Source organism: Lepidochelys kempii, chromosome 14 (assembly GCF_965140265.1).
Source record: "Lepidochelys kempii isolate rLepKem1 chromosome 14, rLepKem1.hap2, whole genome shotgun sequence".
Classification (NCBI taxonomy): Eukaryota; Metazoa; Chordata; order Testudines; family Cheloniidae; genus Lepidochelys; species Lepidochelys kempii.
The window spans coordinates 531,758-553,936 of record NC_133269.1 but is presented as its reverse complement, the minus strand read 5'-3'; the positions used below and the strand labels follow the sequence as shown (position 1 = coordinate 553,936).

Sequence of the window (22,179 nt, the reverse complement as noted above, 5' to 3'; positions counted from 1 at the left end):
TGCGGCCAGCTGCATAGTGGGATAGCTACCCACTGCGCACTTCTCTCTGTGTCCGTGCAAGAGCTGCTATTGTGGGTGTGCTCCGCAGACACAAGGAGCGTAGTGTGGATATGCAACAGTGGTTTAATTACAATGGTGGCTGTATGTCGGCGTAACTTGCGTCGACAAAACTCTGAAGTGTAGACAGGACCTAGTTGTCTGACGTGGCTTACGTCTGCGGTGATGTGCATGTGAAATCGTCTGCTCATAATGGCTCCATTCAGTGGCAGAGAGAATTAATTTTATTCAATACAAAATTATGCAAGACAGTTAAATCCAAAGCTGACTGCAAAGTTACCAAGGGATCTCACAAAACAGGGTGACTGGGCAACAAAACGATCAGATGAAATTCAATGTTGATAAATGGGAAGTAATGCATGTCGGAAAACATAATCCCAACTATACATATAAAATGATGGGGTCTGAATTAGCTGTCACCACTCAAGAAAGATCTTGGGGTCACTGTGGATAGTTCTCTGAAAACATCTGAGTGCAGTGGCAGCTAAAAAAGCGAACAGAATGTTGGGAACCATAAGGAATGGGATAGATGATAATAAGACAGAAAATGTCATAATGCCACTATTAAATCCATGGTACACCCGTGCCATGAATATTGCATGCAGTTCTGGTCGCTCTATCTCAAAAAAGATACACTAGAGTTGGAAAAGGTACAGAGAAAGGCAACAAAAACGATGAGGCGTATGAAACAGCTTCCGTATGAGGAGAGATTAAAAAGACTGGGACTGTTCAGCTTGGAAAAGACGACGGGGGGGAGACGATGGAGTCTGTACAGTCGTGACTGGTGGGGAGAAAGTGAATAAGGACGTGTTCCTTATCCCTGCACATAACACAAGAACTAGGGATCACCCAATGACATTAATAGGGAGCAGGTTTAAAACAAACAAAGGAAGTACTTCTTCACACAACACGCAGTCAACCTGTGACGCTTGTTGCCAGAGCATGTTGTGAAGGCCAAAACTATAAATTGTTTTTTTAAGAAAACCCAAAACCTAGGTGAGTTAATGGAGGACAGGTCCATCAATGGCTATTAGCGAAGATGGTCAGGGATGCAACCTCCTGCTCTGTGTGTACCTAGACCTTTGACTGCCAGATGCTGGGACTGGATGATAGGATGGATCTCTTGATAATTTCCCTAATCTGTTCTTCCCCTCTGGGGCACCTGGCATTGGCCACTCTGGGAAGACAGGATATTGGGTTAGATGGGCCATTGATCTGACCTAGTATGGCCACTTTTATGCTCTTTCTTTATTTTAAAATGGCTTGGAAGCATCAAGTGGTGCATATAGCAGTCTGTGTGACTATATGTGAGCTTCCCTCTGTTCCCCTCATCCTCTCCCTGCGTTTCTCTCTGCTGACTGTTACACTCCTATAGTATGTTGTTCCAAATTAAATGGCAAGGTCTTTGGAGAGGGGCTGTCACTGTCTGTGTGTATGTGTGGTTCTCATCCCATTTGGGGTCTCAAGGTGCCACCACAATACAAATAATAGTTGACGTTCTTGGGTGCAGCCTCTCAGGAAGAGAGTCAATCCTGTATGAGCCTCTTGTGAGGCAGAGGTAACCTGGTCTCTACCTGAGCCCTGACTTTAGCTTATTTAAATGTAGCTCTTGCTCTTTGAGAGTGAAGGTTTCACTGATGCAGCTTTGTTTCTAACCAGGTTGTGCTGAGAGTCCAGTTCCCAGACCGTCATGTTCTGCAAGGGTTCTTCCGCCCCAATGAAACTGGTAAGAGCATCCCTGCTTCTGTCTGTCCGGTGACGATAGCCTGCAGTGCCACTTACATCTGTGAAGTAGTGTTACAGGAGGGGGGCCCCAGGCATCTCTGCACTGCTGGGGAGAGTGACACAGCTCTGAAGAAGCTGCAGTAATTAGTTGCACTGTCACATCTCCACCCACCCGAGTGGGTGTCCTTTCAAAGGTGGGTGCATAACTAGTTGGAAAACTGTTCCTAGAGAATAGTTATCAGTGGTTCACAGTCAAAGCTGGAAGGGCATATCAAGTGGGGTTCTGCAGCAATCCGTTCTGGGTCCGGTTCTGTTCAATATCTTCATCAATGAGTTAGATAATGGCATAGAGAGTACACCTATAAAGTTTGAAGATGGCACCAAGCTGGGAGGGGTTGCAAGTGCTTTGGAAGATAGGATTAAATTTCAAAACGATCTAGACAAATTGGAGAAATGGTCTGAAGAAAATAGGATGAAATTCAATAAGAAAAAAAGGCAAAGTACTCCACTGAGGAAGGAACAATCAGTTGCACACATACAAAATGGGAAATGACTGCCTACGAAGGAGTACTGTGAAAAGGGATCTGGTGGTCATAGTGGGCCACAAGCTAAATATGAGTCAACAGTGTAACGCTGTTGCAAAAAAAGGCGAACATCATTCTGGGATGTATTAGCAGGAGTGTTGTAAGCAAGACACAAGAAGTAATTCTTCCGTTCTACTCTGTGCTGATTAGGCCTCAGCTGGAGTATTGTGTCCAGTTCTGGGCGCCATATTTCAGAAAAGATGTGGACAAATTGGAGAAAGTCCAGAGAAGAGCAACAAAAATGATTAAAGGTCTAGAAAACATGACCTATGAGGGAAGATTGAAAAAAATGGGTTTGTTTAGTGTGGAGAAGAAAAGACTGAGAGGGGACTTAACAGTTTTCAAGTACATAAAAGGTTGTTGGAGGAGGGAGAAAAATTATTCTCCTTAACCTCTGAGGATAGGATAAGAAGCAATGGCTTTAAATTGCAGCAAGGGAGGTTTAGGTTGGACATTAGGAAAAACTTCCTAACTGTCATGGTGGTTAAGTACTGGAATAAATTTCCCAGGGAGGTTGTGAAATCTCCATCAGTGGAGATTTTTAAGAGCAGGTTAGACAAATACCGGTCAGGGATGGTCTAGATCAGGGGTGGGCAAACTTTTTGGTTCGAGGGCCACATCTGAGTATGGAAATTGCCCATGAATGCTCACGAAATTGGGGGGTCGTGGTGCAGGATAGGATGAGGGCTCTGGGGTGGGGCCAGAAATGAGGAGTTCAGGGTGTGGGACGGGGCTCCAGGCTGGGGCAGGGGGTTGGGTGCAGGGGGGTAGGCCCTGGCTGGGGGTGTGGGCTCTGGAGTGGGGCTGGGGATGAGGGATTTGGGGTACAGAAAGGCGCTCTGGGCTGGGACCGAGGGATTCGAAGGGTGGGAGGGGGATCAGGGATGGGTCTGGTAGTTGGAGCACGGGAGGAGGTCAGGGGTGCAGGCGGTGCTCAAGCAGCTCCCAGAAGCCGCTGCATGTCCCATCTCCAGCTCCTATGCGGAGGCGCGGCCAGGCATTCTGCGCACTGCCCCATCTGCAGGCGCCGCCCCTGCAGCTCCAATTGGAGCTGGAGGGGGGACATGCCACTGCTTCCCGGAGCCCGCGGAGCCATGGCACACACAGAGCAGGGCAAGCTCCTGACCCTGCTCCCCAGCAGGAGCTCGAGGGCCAGATTAAAACCTCTGATGGGCTGGATGCCGCCTGCGGGCCGTAGTTTACCCACCGCTGGTCTAGATAATACTTAGTCCTGCCATGAGTGTAGGGGACTGGACTAGATCACTGGCTCTCAACTTTTCCAGAGTACTGTACCCCTTTCAGGAGTCTGATTTGTCTTGCATACCCCGAGTTTCATCTTAGTTAAAAGCTATTTGCTTCCAAAATCAGACATAAAAATCCAAAAGTGTCACAACATACTATTACTGAAAAATTGCTGACTTTTCCCTTTTTACCATATAATTATAAAATAAATCAATTAGAATATAAATATTGTACTAAAATTTAATTGTATATAGAGCAGTACAAACAAGTCATTGTCTATATGAAATTTTAGTGTGTACTGACTTCGCTAGTGCTTTTTATGTAACCTGTTGTAAAACTAGGCAAATATCTAGATGAGTTGATGTATCCCCTGGAAGACCTCTGCATGCCCCCGATGGAGAACCACTGAATTAGATAGCCTCTCGAGGTCCCCTCCAGTCCTACAATTCTGTGATTCTGTAAGGAGCTAGTGCAGTCTGTTCATGTTGCTTCAGTGAGTTGCATAAAAAGGGTGGGAGACATTCACCTTTAGCAGACCTACAAAGAAAGAGGACTTTTTCCCAGGACTGCATGATGGGGCCATCCCAGAAAAGCTGTGGGGTCCCAACTGAGGTCACACTATTCTTGCCATACTACATAGTGTTGTTCCATTAGAGTTGAGGCTTGTTCCAGCCAGAGTGCGAGAGAAGGCTTGATTTAGCTGTTGTGTCTAAAGTTACCAAAGACCAAAAAAGCAGGTGTCCTCAGCTCAGTCAGAATAGTGGGGAAATTAGAGCTTCTTGCAGGGAGTATGTCAGGGTATGCATCCAATTGCTCTCCTTGCTACTAATTTAGATCCTCCATCTTTGGTGGAGTCAGGTGCCCTTGCCAATTAGACTACTTGATGTTGCCCCAGGAAACACCTGTCGTCTCATTAGACCTGAGAATTGGTGACCAGAGTCTTAGGTGTCTGTTACCCTCTGCAGATCCGGACTTCCTGACTGTCTGGTGCAAGATTTTAAAGCTTCTGTTTGTCAGGTGTGGTGTGGATTTTTGTCCACCCTGTTCCCAGGGCATTGGGGGTGGGATGGATAGAAGAGTTAATAACAGAAGAATTAACTTGGTAACGAGTTAATACCATGTAGTAGAATCAAAGGAATAAATAAAGGTTCCAAAGATCCTCAATCTAGTTGCAGCTGCAACTTCAGTCATTTGTGTAGCTAGTGATGCTTCCTTTTGAAGGGAGCAACTGGGGTCTGTAACAACAGGCGATGTTATTACTCTGTGGCCCAGCTGTGGCACCCAGTCTCAGGCTTCTGGCTCACCAGCTGTTGCCTCTCTTGCATGGAGACCAAACTTCTTGTTCACTTCTTACCAGGGTATGTCCTGACTGAGCAGTTCCCTACTTTCACTGGGTTACTGCCAGGAAAGACAGTCTGCCTAAGCAGACCCCCTTGCTTTCTCTTCAGAGACTGATAAGAGTGACTGCTACAGACATAAGTTACCACACAGCTCTTTCTAAACAAGACTACTTGTGTCTTAAGATAAAAAGCGCTACTGAGAAAAGATATTAAAAACAATATAATAACCTGTGCACATGCTCAAAGCTTACCAGAGTTCATCCCAACTCTAGCACTGGCTCTGGCAAGAACAGACTTTCAAAACCCCACCCTAGGGTTTCCTTGTGGTTACAAGTTCATCATCACTTCAGCACAGAACAAGCACTCTCATGACTAGTTGATGCAAATCAGGGGTCTTTGATCTAGAGTTTCCAGGAGGTAATTAGTATACAATGGCGGTCTCTTCCCAGGGCATATCTTCAAAAGGTGGCTTTGGAGGGGAGAATTTGCATTCCCCTCACCTAAAGGTATTTCCTAGGAAATCCACTTCACACACATTGATCTAAAAAGACCTTTGAACTTCCACATACCTTCCATAGATTGCATTAATCTTGTTTTCCTCCTAATGAAAGTTCGTACAATCTCAGTTGTACATAAACATTTGCATTTCCAATACAATGTACCCCAAAGGTCATAACGCTACTTCAATTAAGTTGACTTAATTCAGTAAAGTTCATTCAGGATATTCAGTCCGTCACAGACGTGACTGGTGCACAGAGCTGTATTTTCCATGTAAATGAGTGACCCTGGGGGTGTCTGGGAAGATTCCATGTGAGCCTACAGCAGTAAGTGTAAGGCTCACTGACTCCTTTCAGAGAAACAGGACCTCCCTTCCATCCCTTAGCCAAAATGGAGGGCCAAGGGGATACTGTGGATGGAGGAACTGATGAACAGGTAATGCTCAGATACTATGGTGAGGTGGGCTATATGAGACCTAGGTAGAGTACGCTCTCCGTCAGGACTAGGTGTGTTTGGAAATCCAAGTGCAGTTTATGGCCTAAAAGGAGAAATGGGGGGAGGAGGAGTTTTGCTGAAAGCAAGGGCTGATGCACTGATTTACCCACTATCTGTTTTGCTGGGACCCTGTGGTGCTACCAGCGGGTCTGCTCCCTCTTTCCAGAGAGGGATATAGTGGTGACAACTGTGATGTTTGTTTCAGAGAGAGGTACCTGATATACAGACTCTGCTGTCATGCAGGGGGGAGTATTTGAGGAACAGGCTGTGTCCCTTGCCCAGCATATGGGCTGTGTTGGTGGGCTTGTGTGACATATGGACTGTCCCCCTCACCCTGCAAACCCTTCTCTTCTTCACTTCACAGTTGGCATTTTGAGAGACTTTGTGAGAAGCCACCTTGCAGATGCAGAGCTGCCATTTTACCTGTGTGAGTCCAGTGGTTTCTTGTACCCATTCCTTCCCTTGCACGCCTTTCCCTGGAGTGATGGTCTGGTACAAAGCCCATCTCCCCTCCATCCCCTAGGGTGGTGCCCTGATACTTGGCCCAGGTAGGACTGTGTCTCCTCTCTACGGCCCAGGAGTGCAAAGGGATGTAACCTACTCACCTCAGACTAATTTTTGTAGCCATACTGTACTCTTGCCTGGACTTGAGTTGAAGCATGTGTGGACAGTGAGGTTGTGTCCTTCTCTTGAGTGGAAACAGTCCTTCCCCAAACGAGCTGCTTGTTGTTCTGGTTTACGTGCTTTCCTGATTGTAACTTGTTCTTTAACTTCAGTTATTGCACCTCCCAGAGCCATCTTGAGTAATGAGAATGAAACACTCTTCCAGGTAAGTACTACTTCTCTCCTGTCTGAAATGCTCCCCCTCTCTCCACTGTACCAGCACTGTACTAATTCTAAAGGGAGGCTGGATAATACTATAACCTCTGTAGATTTGTGATCAGCTATGGCCAGTGGATTCAGGTTTCCAGAGCATAAGCTCCTTACTGAGCGGTCCCCTGTGTGCAGCAAAATGCAGTGTCTGGTGAATGGAAAATTGTTGTGCCTAAGTTCTCTAGTCAGGTGTGAAGCAGAACCCTTGCCCTAAAGAGAGTCTGGGTAATTGCCCTTTGAAGAATTGCAAGAGGCCCTTTACTGTGCTCGACAGACTTGTCGTCTGACCCATTGTGACAGGAGGTGGAATACTGGAGGAGATCAACCGTTTCCCTTACCTGCCATTATAAGAGGTAGAAGGCCAGACGTAAAGGGACTAATGGTCTGACACTGGAAATAGTCTCTCTTGGTTTAGTGATGATTTCAGGGCTTTCAGGAAGGTTGATTTAGGTGGACCTGGGTGTTGTGGAGGATTCACTTTCCGTGTTGTGAATTTTCCAGCAGTCTGGAATTCCTGGATAGGGCTGTCCCTCGGGGGCTGCGGGGCCCGGGACTTAGGCAGTGAGTTTCTATCTGCCAGGGGGTGCTTCCCCTGTTCTACTCAGGCCCCGCCCCCACACCACCTCTTCCCCGCTCAGTTCCACCCTCGCTCTTCCCCCGTCTCCCCCCAGCACCTCCAGATGCTGTGAAACAGCTGATCGGCGATAGGCGCTGGCGGGGGAGGGGGAGGCGCTGATTGGCGGGGCTCGCTGGCAGGCAGGAGGCGCTTGGGGGAGCGGGAGGTTGGTAGCAGGGCTCCTCCTTGCCCCCCCGTCCACCTCCCACCTCATCTCCCTGCCCACCTTCTCATGAAGTGCAGGGGCCCCCAAAGTGCAGGGGCCAGGGCGGTCGCCCCTATTCGCTGTACCCTAGGGCGACTCTGCCTGGAGGCTTTTGCACTTGCCAGGTAACGTGGTCTAACTGAAGTCTCAGTACAGAGCCTGCTTTGGAGTTAAGAACTATTAGAGAGACAGTGAAATAGCTCTACCATTGACTTTGCTAGCAACTTCACTGTGTATAGACAGGGCTTCCCTTCAGGACTAGAGTGTGGTCATTTGTAGAGTGATATGCCAAAGATCATTTGTAAGGTGAGGAGTGAGGCAGAAAGTAATAGGACATTTTGCTTCCGGAGTGTATGTGAGAGAGCGCCTTTCTGGCGACATATTGAATTAGGAAGGGATTAGAGCTCCTCTGAAGCTGTTTATAATGGAGCTTTCCAAATTCCACACCTTCCTAGCCAGGCCATGTGGAGGAGAGACAAGTGCAGCTGTTGCATGGAGACAAATAGTATGAGCACCTGCGTTCACACCCACAGCCTGATCCCTTCCTGGGCTTGGAGCCTGCTGAATCGCCTTGATCAAAAGCTACAGTTAGCCCTGAAGATGGTGGTTCTACAAGATTTGCTAATGGCTGAGCTCCTCTCCTTGTCACAATGCCTTTGCCCAGGATCCCCAACTAAGGAACGGTTTCAGAGTAGCATCCGTGTTAGTCTGTATTTGCAAAAAGAAAAGGAGGACTTGTGACACCTTAGAGACTAACACATTTATTTGAGCATAAGCTTTTGTGAGCTACAGCTCACTTCATCGGATGCATTCATCCATGAGCTGTAGCTCACGAAAACTTATGCTCAAATAAATGTGTTACTCTAAGGTGCCACAACTAAGGAATGTTTCAAGTGTGCTCGCCTTCCTGAGTCTCCTGGTACTGATCACAGCCCTGGCTGGTCAGTGGCTCAGGAATTGCACTGGACCCAGCTACACTGCCTGAGTGTTGCTGCGTCTGTATTGACCTGGCTTTCTCCACCTGAGCCTGGCAGCCCAGCCCCAGGCAGGCATGGGACAGTCAGTGTTGAGAGACACACAATGTCGTCTTGGTGGAAAACAGCCAGCCGAGCGTTTTTCTCTTCAAAGACGCTTCATGCATTTTAATTAATAACAGAAATGCCAATGGAAAGCTCCTCGTGCCTTTGAACTGGGAAATTTTCCCACTCAGTGTGAGGGCAACGCCTCCCAGCTTCCCCCAGTTTGTGCCACTTGCCCACAGCTGCCACCCAGCACGCTGTCTCAGATTTCTACGCAGGTGCTGCGGTGGGAAATGGGGGAAAGCTTTTCTGTTTGGAGCTCTGGGAAGTTTAAGGAAAATAAACGAAACTGTGATTCAATTTCTAATGACATGATTGGAAAATGGGAAGTAATGGGAGATGATTCCCACTGGAGTGGGTGGGGGGAGTAGGGACACCTTCCCTTCTGCTTTCTGACTTCCCTTTATCCCTGCCCCCAACAAACCCCTTTTGATCCCACCTGCCTCTCTAAGGGCTGGTCTGCATTGGGAACTTACATCAGCATCGCTGTGTCTCTCAGCTGTTGCTTCTCGAGAAGGTGGAGTACCTATACCTACAGGAGAGCCCCGCCCTTTGGCGTAGGTAGTGTACACTGAAGCACTACAGCAGGGCAGCTTCAGCACTGTAGCATTTTCAGTGTAGACATATCCTAACTCCCAATCTATGCCCTCCTCCCTTTTCCTTTTCAGCTCCTCTGGTGTATAGGTCACATTCTTCATCTACAGCTTCTTCCTCCAGTTCCCATTTTGGCCTTCTCTTGCAGGATGAATGGTCTCGAGAAGGTTGAGCAGGACCTTCTGTTTTCCTAGACTCATAACACGAGGCCAGAGGTATACACAGCAAAACTGAAAGATGACCCATCCAAACTGAGTTTAAAAAAAGAAACGCTATTTTTAACACTGGGTGGTAATCTGTGGAAATTATTGCCACAGGGTGTTGTTGAGGCTCAGAATTTAGCAAGGTTCAAAGAGGGATTGGATGCTTATATAGATAACAGCAATATCCAGAGTTGTTATAACTATTGCTAACAAGATTTGGAAAGGATATAAAATCTCATGCTCCCGTCTTTAACTATTAGGGATTAATGGAGAACAAATTATTCATAGAGTCATAGAATATCACGGTTGGAAGGGACCTCAGGAGGTCATCTAGTCCAACCCCCTGCTCAAAGCAGGACCAATCCCCAACTAAATCATCCCAGCCAGGGCTTTGTCAAGCCTGACCTTAAAGATATCTAAGGAAGGAGATTCCACCACCTCCCTAGGTAACGCATTCCAGTGTTTCACCACCCTTCTAGTGAAAAAGTTTTTCCTAATATCCAACCTAAACCTCCCCCACTGCAACTTGAGACCATTACTCCTTGTTCTGTCATCAGCTACCACTGAGAACAGTCTAGATCCATCCTCTTTGGAACCCCCTTTCAGGTAGTTGAAAGCAGCTATCAAATCCCCCCTCATTCTTCTCTTCCGCGACTAAACAATCCCAGTTCCCTTAGCCTCTCCTCATAAGTCATGTGTTCCAGTCCCCCAATCATTTTTGTTGCCCTCCGCTGGACTCTTTCCAATTTTTCCACATCTGCCTGACGCAGTGTTTTATTTACCTTCCTCTGAAGCATCTGGTACTAGCCATTGTTGGAGACAGGATACTGGACTAGATATACCTATGGGGCTGATTCAATCTGACAATTCCTATGTTCCACTCTTAACCCAGGTACTTTATAGACCCTGTAGGTTTTATGGTAATTCATGAATAACATTGTCACAGACTCACAGGTCGTGCCCACTCTTAGCCCCGTGCGGTCTGTGGGGCGCGAACCCCTGAAAAGTAATACATGGAACTTCATGTATAATAAGGAAAGCAGGAATATAAACTGCTGTGTCTGGTATGGGCAATTTGACCAAGTGAACATTATGGAGAATGACAGGTTTCAGAGTAACAGCCGTGTTAGTCTGTATTCGCAAAAAGAAAAGGAGTACTTGTGGCACCTTAGAGACTAACCAATTTATTTGAGCATGAGCTTTCGTGAGCTACAGCTCACTTCATCGGATGCATACCGTGGAAACTCCACGGTATGCATCCGATGAAGTGAGCTGTAGCTCACGAAAGCTCATGCTCAAATAAATTGGTTAGTCTCTAAGGTGCCACAAGTACTCCTTTTCTTATTATGGAGAATATAACTCTTGGAATTTCCTGGCATTTTAGTGCTTGATTTTGCAGCTTTTAGGTTTCATTTAACACAATTATTTTTGCATTTGGTTTTAGGGGTGATGGTGAGAAAAATACAGATCATTTGGCCTCTCTAGTTCTGGAGCAGCTGCTGATACCAGTGGAATTTGTTAGCTAATGGGCCTGACAGCCTGTGTAATAACTTACACCTCTGCAAAGTGGGTATATAGATTAATAGATTGTAAGGCCAGAAGGGACCATTTTGATCATCTGGTCTGACTTGTTGTAAATCACAGTTCATAAAACTTCCCCAAAACAGTTCCTATAGCTGATCTTTTAGAAAAAAACATCCAATCTTGATTTAAAAATTGTCTGCGATGGAGAATCACCCATTACCCTTGGTGTAAATTGTTCCAGTGGTCAATTACTCTCACCATTTAAAATGTACATCTTATTTCCAGTCTGAATTAGTCTAGCTTTGACTTCCATCCATTGGATCATGTTACACCACCTCTGCTAGACTGAAGAGCCCACTATTATATATTCTTTCCCATGTAGATAAGTACAGATTGAATCAAGTCATCCCTTGGCCTCCTTTTTGTTAAGCTAAATATATTGAACTCCTTGAGTCTATCGCTATAAGGAACATTTTCTAATTCTTCATGTGCAGTGTTGTAGCCCTCATGTCAGTCCCAGGATATTAGAGAGACAAGGTTGGTGTGATGGTATCTTTTATTAGACCAACTTCTGTTGGTGAGAGAGACAAGCTTTTGAAGTTACGTAGAGCTTTTCTTTAGGTCTGGGAAACTTACTAGGCTACATCTACATTGGGGCCATGTCTACACTAGAGACCTTACAGCGGCACAATCATACCAATGCAGCTCCGCCACTGTAAGACCACTTGTGTAGCTGCTCTATGCCGATGGGAAAGAGCTCTCCCGTCAACATAATAAAACCATCCCAATGAGCGCAGTAGCTAGGATGGTGGGAGGAGCTCTTCTGCTGATGTAGAATTGTGCGCACAACCACTTATGCGGGCGAAACTTTTGTCGCTCAGGGGCGGGGTTTTTTTTCATACCCCTGAGTGACATAAGTTTTGCTGACATCAGTGGTAATGTAGACATGGCCTAGCAGCACAGCTGCACTGATGCACCGTCTGGTGAAGATGCTCTAAGCCAACAGGAGAGACTCTCCCGTCCGCTTAATCACTCCACTTCCCACAAGAGACAGTAGCTTTGTCGGCAGGAGAAGCTCTGCCACAGGCATAACACTGTCTACACTGGCACTTAGGTCGGTATAACTTTTATGTTTCTTAACGGATCATGCTGAACAACATAGGTGCTGAGTTTCTAATCTGCTGGGGATGCTCCCCCCGCCTCCACCCAACTCCACCCCTTCCCCAGTGCCCCACCCCCATCCTGCTTCTTCCCACCCCAGCTCTGCCCCCACTCTGCCTCTTCCCGCTCCGTTCCACCCCCTCCCCAGAGTGTGCTGTGCCCTTGCTCCTCCCTCCTCCTTCCCAGCGCCTCCTGATGCCTCAAAACAGCTGATTCGTGGGAGGTGGTGGGAGGGAGGGGGAGGTGCTGATTGGCAGGGCCCGCCAGTGGGCAGGAGGCGCTGGGGGGAGGTAGTGGCTTTGACAGGGGGGCTGCACCCACCATTTTTTCCCTTGGGTGCTCCAGCCCAGGAGCACCCACGGAGTTGGCGCTTATGCCGAGCGACACAAGTTATACTGAGGTAAGTTCTAGTATAGACTGTCTCAGCGGTGTCATAGCTAAATACAATGTGGAACAGATTGGTTAACATAAGTAGTTCACACACATTTCATGGGACCATTCAAGGTGAATTGCCCTGTCAACACCCTTCCAGTCATAGGGAGGAACAGGGCAGTGTGAAAGGAGCTCTTGGGGTTGTTAGTGGGTTATAGATAAGGCTGTGAGTCTGTCATGGAGATCACAGAAGTCATGCATACTGGGACCTCCGTGACTTCTGCAACTGCTGCTGCTGGAGTGGCCCCAGGCAGCGGCCTGTGCGGCTGGCCCCTGCCCCCTCTCCTGAGCAACAGCGGGGCCCCAGGACCCTCCTGGAGTAGCTAAGATTAGTCATGGGTATTTATAAAGTTATGGACAGGTCATAGGCCTGTGAATTTTTGTTTATTGCCCGTGACCTGTCTATGACTTCTACTAAAAATACCCATGACTAAATCTTAGCCTTAGTTATAGATAGTTGCAATAAATCAGTGTGTCTGTTAAGTCCATGGTTTTTAGTGTCTTAACAAAGTTATGAATTTATGCTCTAATTCTTCAGTCATTCTTGTGGCTCTTTTCTGAATCCTCTCACATTTATCAATATTGTTCTTGAATTGTGGACAGCAAAACTCTACACAATATTCCAGCAATGGTCACACCAGTGCCGAATTCAGAGGTAAAATAACCTCTACTCCTACTTGAGATTACCCTGTTGATGCATCCCAGGATCACGTTAGCACGTTTTGGCCAGAGCACTGCACTGGAAGCTCATGTTCAACTGATTATCCACCACTACCTCCAAATCTTTTTTAGGGTGTAAAGTGCTAGTTACCAGAAATCAACACTTACACCAGTGAGAGCACTTTGTACACACTCTGTATAGGTGCAAATGAGGACTTACCATGGGGGGAATCAAGCCTGGTGAGTATGTGGACCAACAAAGACGCTGTGAACTCCTTGGTCTGGCAGGTCTACATAGAAACTTTTGCTGGTATAGCATTGTCTGTCTGGGGGTGACGCTTATATACCAGCAAAAATCCCAGTGTAGTCACTTTTACTGACACAAAAGTGCTTTTGCCAGAATAACTTATTTAGTTCAGGAGTCCAGTTATAAGCTGTACTAGTAAAGATTTTTTTGCTGTTACATACTGTGTTTACAGTAGGAGGGTTTGCCGGTAGAGCTGTAGTGGCAAATCATTTCAGGTGTAGATATGACTTACGCTGTTTGGTATGCTCACAGGATCTGCTACTCTGAAGCCACTTAATTTTACACACTCTGCTTCAGCAGCTGAGTTTATTAACTCCTGGAATTAAGTATCTGCCCAGTTCACTGCCAGTGCAGTATGTGTCCACCTTTATTTTTATCTATGATGGCTGGGGTAGAAACACCAGGAAGTGGGGCATGGGTATGTAACTGTACAGTTAACAGCTTCATGGCATTTCGTGCTACATGCGCTCAGTATGACATTTCCAAAAGCTCATAATTGTTGTGTTAAAACCTGTTCTTCTCCAAAACTTAGTAAATCCTGCCTGGCTCATCAGAGTCTATTTGTAAAAACAAGCTGGGACTAAGGGAAGGTCGCTGGAATACTTTTACATTGAGGATTTAAAAAAAAAAAAAATTTAACTTGAAAACAACTGACGGGATTTTGTCCAAACGTTTCCTAAATTCTTCTCAGGAAGTTTCCATCCCCAAATGTGAATGTTTCAGGAAGTGGGGAGAGGACTGAAAACAAGATAGATTGGAAATGATTTCACAATCTGAACTGCAGGGGTTGAGACTGGTGACACTGCTATGATTAGATGGTGGTGGCAGAAGCCAAGGTATAGGGCTGAGAAGGGGAGTGACAGTTTTGAGCGGGTTGCCTGGAAGTAGGGTGACCAGATAGCAAGCGTGAAAAATCGGGATGGGAGTGGGGGGTAATAGGCACCTATATAAGACACAGCCCCAAATATTGGGACTGTCCCTGTAAAATCGGGACATCTGATCATCATACCTGGAAGCAGGAGGAAGATTGGTTTGAAGGGGAGAGAAGTTGGTACAGGCTTGGAGTGGGAGGCTTGAGGGGGAGAAGGCAAAAGGAAATGTAGGCCTGAGATTGGGTGGAGGGATGAAAGCAGATACTCAGACTGAGGCTCCAGAGCTGCAAGTGGCTCTTTAATGTCTCCCTTGCGGTTCTTTGCAGCATGTGATATTAAAACAATGTGATTTAATTATTAACCAATCAGGATGCTTTTACTATGCTGCTAACCAGTTGTAGTTGATAAAATAATACTTGGTCAGTCATTTTGCTGTGAGAGTAATTGTAGAGAGAGTTTGAGTAGCAGCCGTGTTAGTCTGTATCCGCAAAAAGAAAAGGAGGACTTGTGGCACCTTAGAGACTAACCAATTTATTTGAGCATAAACTTTTGTGAGCTACAGCTCACTTCCACTGCATGCATCCGATGAAGTGAGCTGTAGCTCATGAAAGCTTATGCTCAAATAAATTGGTTAGTCTCTAAGGTGCCACAAGTCCTCCTTTTCTTTTTGTAGAGAGAGTGTAAATGAAACAATGAATTCACAGTCCTGTGTCTCTTTTGGGTGGTGGTGATGACTAATTTGGCTCCTGAATCACTGAGGTCTGAATATCACTGGATTAAAATGAGGTGGAGAGAGAGGGAAGGGCAAGGTGTGGGCAAGAGGGGGAGGGGAGAGGGCAGGAGGCCTGGGGTCCTCCTGTTTTTAAAGTTGTTTAAAGTGCTTTGGTGGCAGCAGACTTGTGTGTTCTTCCCTCTGCCCCCCTACTGTTGGGAATGTGAGCTAGGGGAGGGGCACTCGGCAACATATACTAAAACCTAGAAGCTGTTTATTGATAGCTGGGTGTAAAACAGCCTCCTATGAGAAGTGGGTTTGTGGAGTGGAGGGGTTGAGTTTGGTGCTAGTGGCCATGTTGCCTGTGTCCCAGGCCTGGGGCCCTCAGCTCTGTAGCATCATGGTCTGGTTGAGACAGGAATGAGTCTGTGTGTTTATAAAAACTTTATTTAGAAGAAGCATCAATTGGGAAGGAGTGATTCCTGTTCAGAGTGCCTCATACCCTTCCAATTACTCGGTCTGCCTGCTGGAGACCACAGTGTTCTAACTTACTAGGCTGGTGCCTTGTCCCAATTTAGGTTGGCTGATTCTGGGTGACACTTTGCTCCCCGCTACCAGCATAAATCGTCTTTCATCTGTAATTTTTGCCTTGAGTCAGCGGAGGCTCCATGCTGTAATGTCTTCTGCTTGGATAGACTTTCCCTGCCGCCGGAGATCTGAGTGCTTGGCAGGGGCTGAAGGGGGCTTTCTTCTCTGGAGAGAAATGGGTGCGGAAGCTGCTCTGGCTTTCATGTCCCTGGCAATTCTGTTATTGTTGGATGCCCTTTTTATGGGCTGCTGTTACTAATCAGGCTGCTTCGCCTAAACCTTGGTGCTCTCAGTAAAATTACACCAGCACAGAACAGGAGGAGAGGTTGTGTATTTGTTATTGGACCTGTCTGGGCACCAGTGTGGGGGAGGAGGATTTGCACACCGTTCTCTGACTTGCTGGCATGCTCCAGTATTGTTTGCCAAGTAGTGAAATCCTGAGTCTGGGAGCAGGTTTGTGCTGCTTGTGTCTGTTCCTGTAGAGATGGGGCTTAGAGAGGAGGCTTCTGCACCCAACCCTTCACTAGATGGGGCTTGGCTCCAGATGGAAGTTTCTGTGGGGCCTTTGCCTCTACTTAGGCCTCTGCCTTCCTTAAAGAGGAGGCTTCCTATCCCCAACTCTACCCAGTATATGAGATTTGGAGGGGAGGCCTCTATGCTGGAATCTGCTCCCACTCCCAGAACTAGATGTCAGAATACAGGGGTGGGAGGACAGGGCTGCTCCCTGGGGTTGGTGGGCTTCAGGGTTAGATGAAAGCTGCAGAGCGCCTCTGGCCTCCAATACTGGAGAAGTGGAGATCTGCACTTAGGGGACCTTGGAGCACTTTACCCCAGCAGGGAGGCTGTGTCCTGGCATGAAGCACAGCTAATGGCCGAGAATGTGGGACTTCTCTCTCCATCCAGTAACAGAAGCAGGATGTGGGTAATGTTTGTTAGGAACAGCTAGAAGCCCTAAGCCTGACTTGCTGCCAGTAGGCCAAAGGAACAGTTTCTTTGGTGGTTCCATGGTGGGGGAGGGTTGCCTTGCTTTAGTGAATACAAGTGTCCTTTATATTTGTCCCTCCAAAATGTACAGCCCTTGTTCCCAGTGTTCTGTGTCCAGGCCATAGTAACAGGCACTTATAGCGCTTTGTACCCAATGTGACTTGCTAGCAAGGGGGCTAGATGTGTACATGTCCTTGTGACATTTCACTTAATGCGATGTTCCTTATGTTATTGTAGAACCCAGCAGAGGTTTAAACCAAATCTCAAAAAACCCCAGACAAATGTATGCTGCCCTATAGAATCTTCATGCCTGGTAATGCTGTATTTCTTCATTAACATTTAGGGACATTGGACTGGAAGGACCTTCCTAGATCATGGACTCCAGTCCCCTGCTGTCACAGAGAACCCTATCGTATAATCTTGTTCATAAACATAACAAGCTCCATTTTAAAACTAGTTGGGTTGTTTTTCCCCCTCTATTCCTACTGGGAGACTGTTCCAGAACCTACCTCCTCTGATATTAGAAAGGGTCTTCTACTTTCCACCTAAATGTATTCATGGGTAGTTTATTTCCATTTGTTCTGGTGCCAGCATTGTCCTTTAGTGTCAATAGCTCCTCTCCCTCCCTGGGGTTTGCCCCCAGTGTGTTTATAGAGAGCAATCCAATCCCCTCCGAGCTTTCCCTTTGCTAGGCTGAACAAGCCAAGCTCCGTTAGTCTCCTCTGGTCAGATGAGCCCTCCACTCCCCCAATCATCCTAGCAGCCCTTCTCTGCGCCTGCTCCAGTCTGAATTCAGCTTTCTGGAACTGAGGGGACCAGAATTGTACACGGTATTGCAGATTTAACTGTCATCTTTTCAAGCTCTATTATGTATTCATTCTGTCTTACAAAAATCTCATCAGAGCAGCAGCAAACATCTCAAAATAAACGGATTTTGCCTGGGACGTTTGCTAGGCTGCATGTTCATTTCAGGAGTAACATGACAGTTGACAAAAGCAAAGGTACTTGTTAGGGAGAGTGCATTGAGATTTGGTTATAGAGCTTTAATTTGAGTCTCCCCATCCTTAGGGACCACTTATATATAAATATGAGACCATCCATTCAGCCTGCGATTAGCCTATTGTATAAATGCCAGTCTATTGACCTTTGGTTTTTAAGTTGTTCTCCTTTCACTCCTGGGGATTAGACGTATGCTTCCCAGTCAGGATGCCTGAACTCTAGGGAGAGGGGAAATGGGACACAGTGGTAGAACCCCAGGAGAAGAGGAGCAGGGACTGGTTTGATGCTTGTTGGCTCATGTGCAAAGCAGCTTCAGATTTTTGTGTCTTCTCTCTTTCTAAAGCAGCTTGTGTCATAGTGTCTCAATTCTACATGTGGGTTACAAAAAATGGGATGAAGATGCAGAAGAGCAGCCAATCCTCCAGTGTCCGTTTGGTTCAGTTTCTTCAGCTTCTGTTCTTTGAGCTCTGCTACAGAGGGGAGTTTGACAGTGTGGCCTGAAAATGGTGAGGCTCTTCCTGATCAGCTTTCAGAGGGGTTTCTAGAGCCTTCAGTCAGCTGTAAAGAAGGCTTTGCCTCTGGCACCCTCTGTTTGAACATGTGGTATGCTGGATAAATACGTCTGACTGTTTATCTGGTCCCCATTACTGCAGTATCTCAGCACCCCACACTCGTTAATGTATTATCCTCACAACATCCCTGTGCAGCAGGGCTGTTATCCCCATTGTACAGATGGTGAACTGAAGAAAAGAGATTAAGGGACTTGCCCAAGGTCACACAGGAGGTCTGTAGCAGAGCAGAGACTTGAACTCAAATCCTGGGCTAGTGCCCTGGTCACTGGATCATTCTCCCTCTACACCGAACTGCCTTGATGGAGTGATTTCTGAGAGAGAGTGGGCTTATTCTAGAACCTTGCAATGGATTTGATATTGAATTGGGAGCCAGCACAAGAGGAGGAATACAGTCTTATTGACACTTCTTTCACTCACCCAATAAGGCTGCTGGAGTCACAAGCATTTATTAAATTTGATAGCCACAGTAAAGGGCTGCAATCAAAATCAGGGAAACAAATGTTGGCAACTTATTTGCCAAGAAGCCTGGTAGAAGGAATTGTTTCTGAAGTGTGTGTGTTTACAGTATGGTGAGCGCACAGACTGGCAACAACATGGAGTTTTTGGAACCTATAAAGACTTCAAGGCATTGCTTTGATATTTTGTTATTGCTGTTTTTCCTGGCTGCATTATCCCCATGTCCATTGAATTACTTCATAGCTTTCTCAAGGGCAGAACTGGATCATCTGCAGGCTTCTTTGCAGCAGTGCTCAGCGAAGGGGTCCTTACAGCCCCAGCTGCTTGTTTGTGCTATTCTAGATTAGTTGAACTTCTCAAAGATGCTTTTTCCCTTCTCTCCCTCCCACCTCATCCCAGGGACAGACACTGGCATGACTCAGGTCTTGGGCTTAGCAGAGACTACAGCACTGATCTGTGAACTAGTGCTGAGAAACAGTGAGCAGAAGGTACGAATCCCAGACTCTGTAAAAGCCGAGGCAGTAAAGGGAGCAGACGGCCATGGTCCCACCTTCAAAGAATCTGAAGGAACCCATACTCTTCCATATAAATACTTATTTTTTCTAATCAGATCTTAGAATTCTCTGAGTGTTGGGAAAGGCTCCCACTGGCCTTTACCCTGGGGAGGGACTCCAGGGGAGCTGTTTGTTCCTTTCTGTCCCTTCTGTTCTGGTTCCATTTCTTCATTAGTGTCATTTGCATTTCTGTTCTTTAGCGATGCTGACAATGTCCCTGGGCTGTGTGAAGCCGCCTCTGCTGTTGGGCTTGCAGTTCTGGCAACAGTTTGAAAATAAGTTCAGAAGAAAACCTATCCCATTCAGGGTCAGCCCATCATAGAGGCATTTCCAATGGCTGGTCTGGTGAGGCAGACACTGGAATTCAGCCTTCTTGGTACAGCCTGGAACCTGGCGCACACCTTCACTGTTTGGGGTCTTAGACCATTTCTTGTCTGTTCAGGATGTTCTGGGCAGATAGGATTTTGGGTAGTAATCTTACTTCTCATAAAATAAGGCTAAGATTTTGTCATGGTTATTTTTAGTAAAAGTCACGGACAGGTCACAGGCACTAAACAAAAATTCATAAAAATCACGACCGTGGTGGCTGGGAGCTGTGGGGTTCCTCCTCTGCCCATGACAGCTGGAAGCAGCAGGGGGGCCCCCCTCCACCCACAGCAGCTGGGAGCTGCAGGGTGACCATATTTCTCAACGAGAAAACGGGACACCCCCAGCCGCGCGCCCGAGGTGTGTCCCCCCTCAGGAGTCTGTCGCCTCTGGAAGTCATAGATTCTGTGACTTCCATGACCTCTGTGACATAAACGTAGCCTTACCCATAAAGCTTTGTGCCTGCCTGTGTCTTACACTGATTTTGAGGAGCTGATGACAGCACCCAAAAGGTGGTATGAGGAAATAGGCATTGTGGGCAGCATTAAGGACTTCCTCAGACTAGATGATTTAGCACAGAAATTCTGCTTTAAAAATGTTTCTCTCCAGCTCTTTGGTTAATTTTCAGGGGCCACGTCCTTCTGACCTCCACGCAGTGGGTCACTGAGTGCTCCTTCTACTGGGATTCCCTTTATCAGCCTTGTCAAGATAGCATGTGCAAACCTTATCTGATAAAGTTTAATTGGCCTCAGACCCCTCTGCCAGCTGATATTTGTCTCAGGGTATCCATCTCAGTGGTTGTAGCCTGCCGGTTGGGAAACTTTATTCTTGGGTATTAAACAGGAAAGAGCTATTTAGGCAGAATGTCCCTTTGGCTGTGGCTCTGTTTATTTCCGTTCTGGAGATGCTCTTTGCTCTTTTGTCAGAGAAGCTTTTGATCCATTGGCTTCCCCAAGTGGTGGTTTCTGTGTTTGATGGTGGGGTGGGGTTTGCTTGCTGTGCAGTATTTCATGTTGGTCGCTTTGGTTTCTGCATCTATATGGTTGTCCCTTAGAAGCGCTCATTTTCTTATTAATCTTTTAACATCAGCCAGACTACCAGCAGAGCTGTGCCACTCTAATAATTCCAGATCATATAATGGAAAGAATGCTTCTCATCCTAGCAGCTGCAAGTTCCCCCTTAGACAGGAGTCTCTGACTGACCGTAGAGCTTCTGAATTCATTCAGTAAACCAGTGGTTCTCAAAACTTTTTTTTTCCCCCTGACCACTTGAAAATTGCTGAGTCGCGGCGGACCGCTTAATGATCTTTCCAAATGTTGTTTGTACTGTTAGCTAACTATTGTAAAGTGCTTTGGATAAAAGTGTCATATAAAAAAACTAAATAATGATTAACGTGTTTTTGTTCTACAAATAAAAGCACACAACTCATTTTAATATCAGTAGTCTCTTCCCCACTACGGCAGCCCCCAAGCTGGGCTGGGAAGGAGGGGATTCTCTCCCTGGCAGCTGCAGCCCTGAAGCTGGAGAAAGTTGCCTCTTTCTCTGGTGTTGCAGCCCTGCATGTCCCAAATTCCCTCTACCCCCTCTTTTCACCCCACTGCCCCCCCCACCTCCTATTCCCCCAAGGCCACCACCTCACTGTACATGAATATTTTCTTCAGGGTCCAGGCACCTAATTAGTGGAGCCAAGCCTGTGTGGCTCCACTAATTAGGTGGGCAGCCCTTCATTCTCTCGTGTGCGGCCGCCTGGGTGCGCACCATAGAAGGAACGATCCGCGGACCACAGTTTGAGAACCTATGCAGTAAACCAAATTACAACATAGTTATAATGTGCATATTTTTGCAGCATTCATTCATTTCAGGGTTTGTGTGTGATGCGGGGAGGGAGGGTGGGGATACGCACTAGAAGTACTGGATAGAGAGCACTGCCTGAGATCCTCTCTGTGCTCCAGAGTACAAACTATTAAAATGTGCAATAAAAACTAAGTCAAAAATGTGTCCTCATGGGTCATTGCTGCTGGTCTAACTGGGAAAAATCCCTCTAATTTAGGCATTTATACCATAATATGCAATGCCCCATAGACCCTGATGTTACTGGTTCCCCCTGGGGTGCCACCTGGAACTGGGATACCACTGAGCCCCCTGACACAGCAACCTGGGCTCCCTCTCACACTGTACACCTGTAACAAGCTGCAAAGTCCTCCAGCCTGCACTTTCACCAGCCTAATACAGGTAAGGATACACCCAGCTGCAGTTACATGCAGGCTTTGTGACCAGCCCCTGCATAGGAAGGCTACAGTTAAGGCAACTCCCAGCTCTCCAGGCACGCACCTCCTCTGGAGTATAAACCCAATACTGTCTTGCACTGCACAGGGAACTAACTATACAGCGTAAGGTCATAAAAATTCGCCTCCTCCCTCAATGTGGAGAAGAACATGCAACAGTCTTTGCCCCTGAGTTATGATTCCCACACACTTCACT

General features: G+C 46.8%; 1 protein-coding gene across 15 annotated transcripts in view; it reads left to right on the top strand.

The window, feature by feature from the left end:
• Positions 1–22,179, top strand: part of ASPSCR1 (ASPSCR1 tether for SLC2A4, UBX domain containing) — an 87,170-nt gene that overhangs the window by 50,370 nt on the left and 14,621 nt on the right. For 12 of the 15 annotated variants that reach the window (XM_073310669.1, XM_073310671.1, XM_073310677.1 and 9 more), the window contains 3 exons: positions 1,717–1,783; positions 6,306–6,368; positions 6,718–6,770. In XM_073310669.1, the coding sequence (XP_073166770.1) occupies positions 1,717–1,783; positions 6,306–6,368; positions 6,718–6,770 (183 nt within the window). Of the gene's footprint in view, positions 1–1,716; positions 1,784–6,305; positions 6,369–6,717; positions 6,771–22,179 lie in introns of those variants that run through there. The other 3 variants (XM_073310675.1, XM_073310672.1, XR_012154791.1) reach the window with 2 other exon arrangements.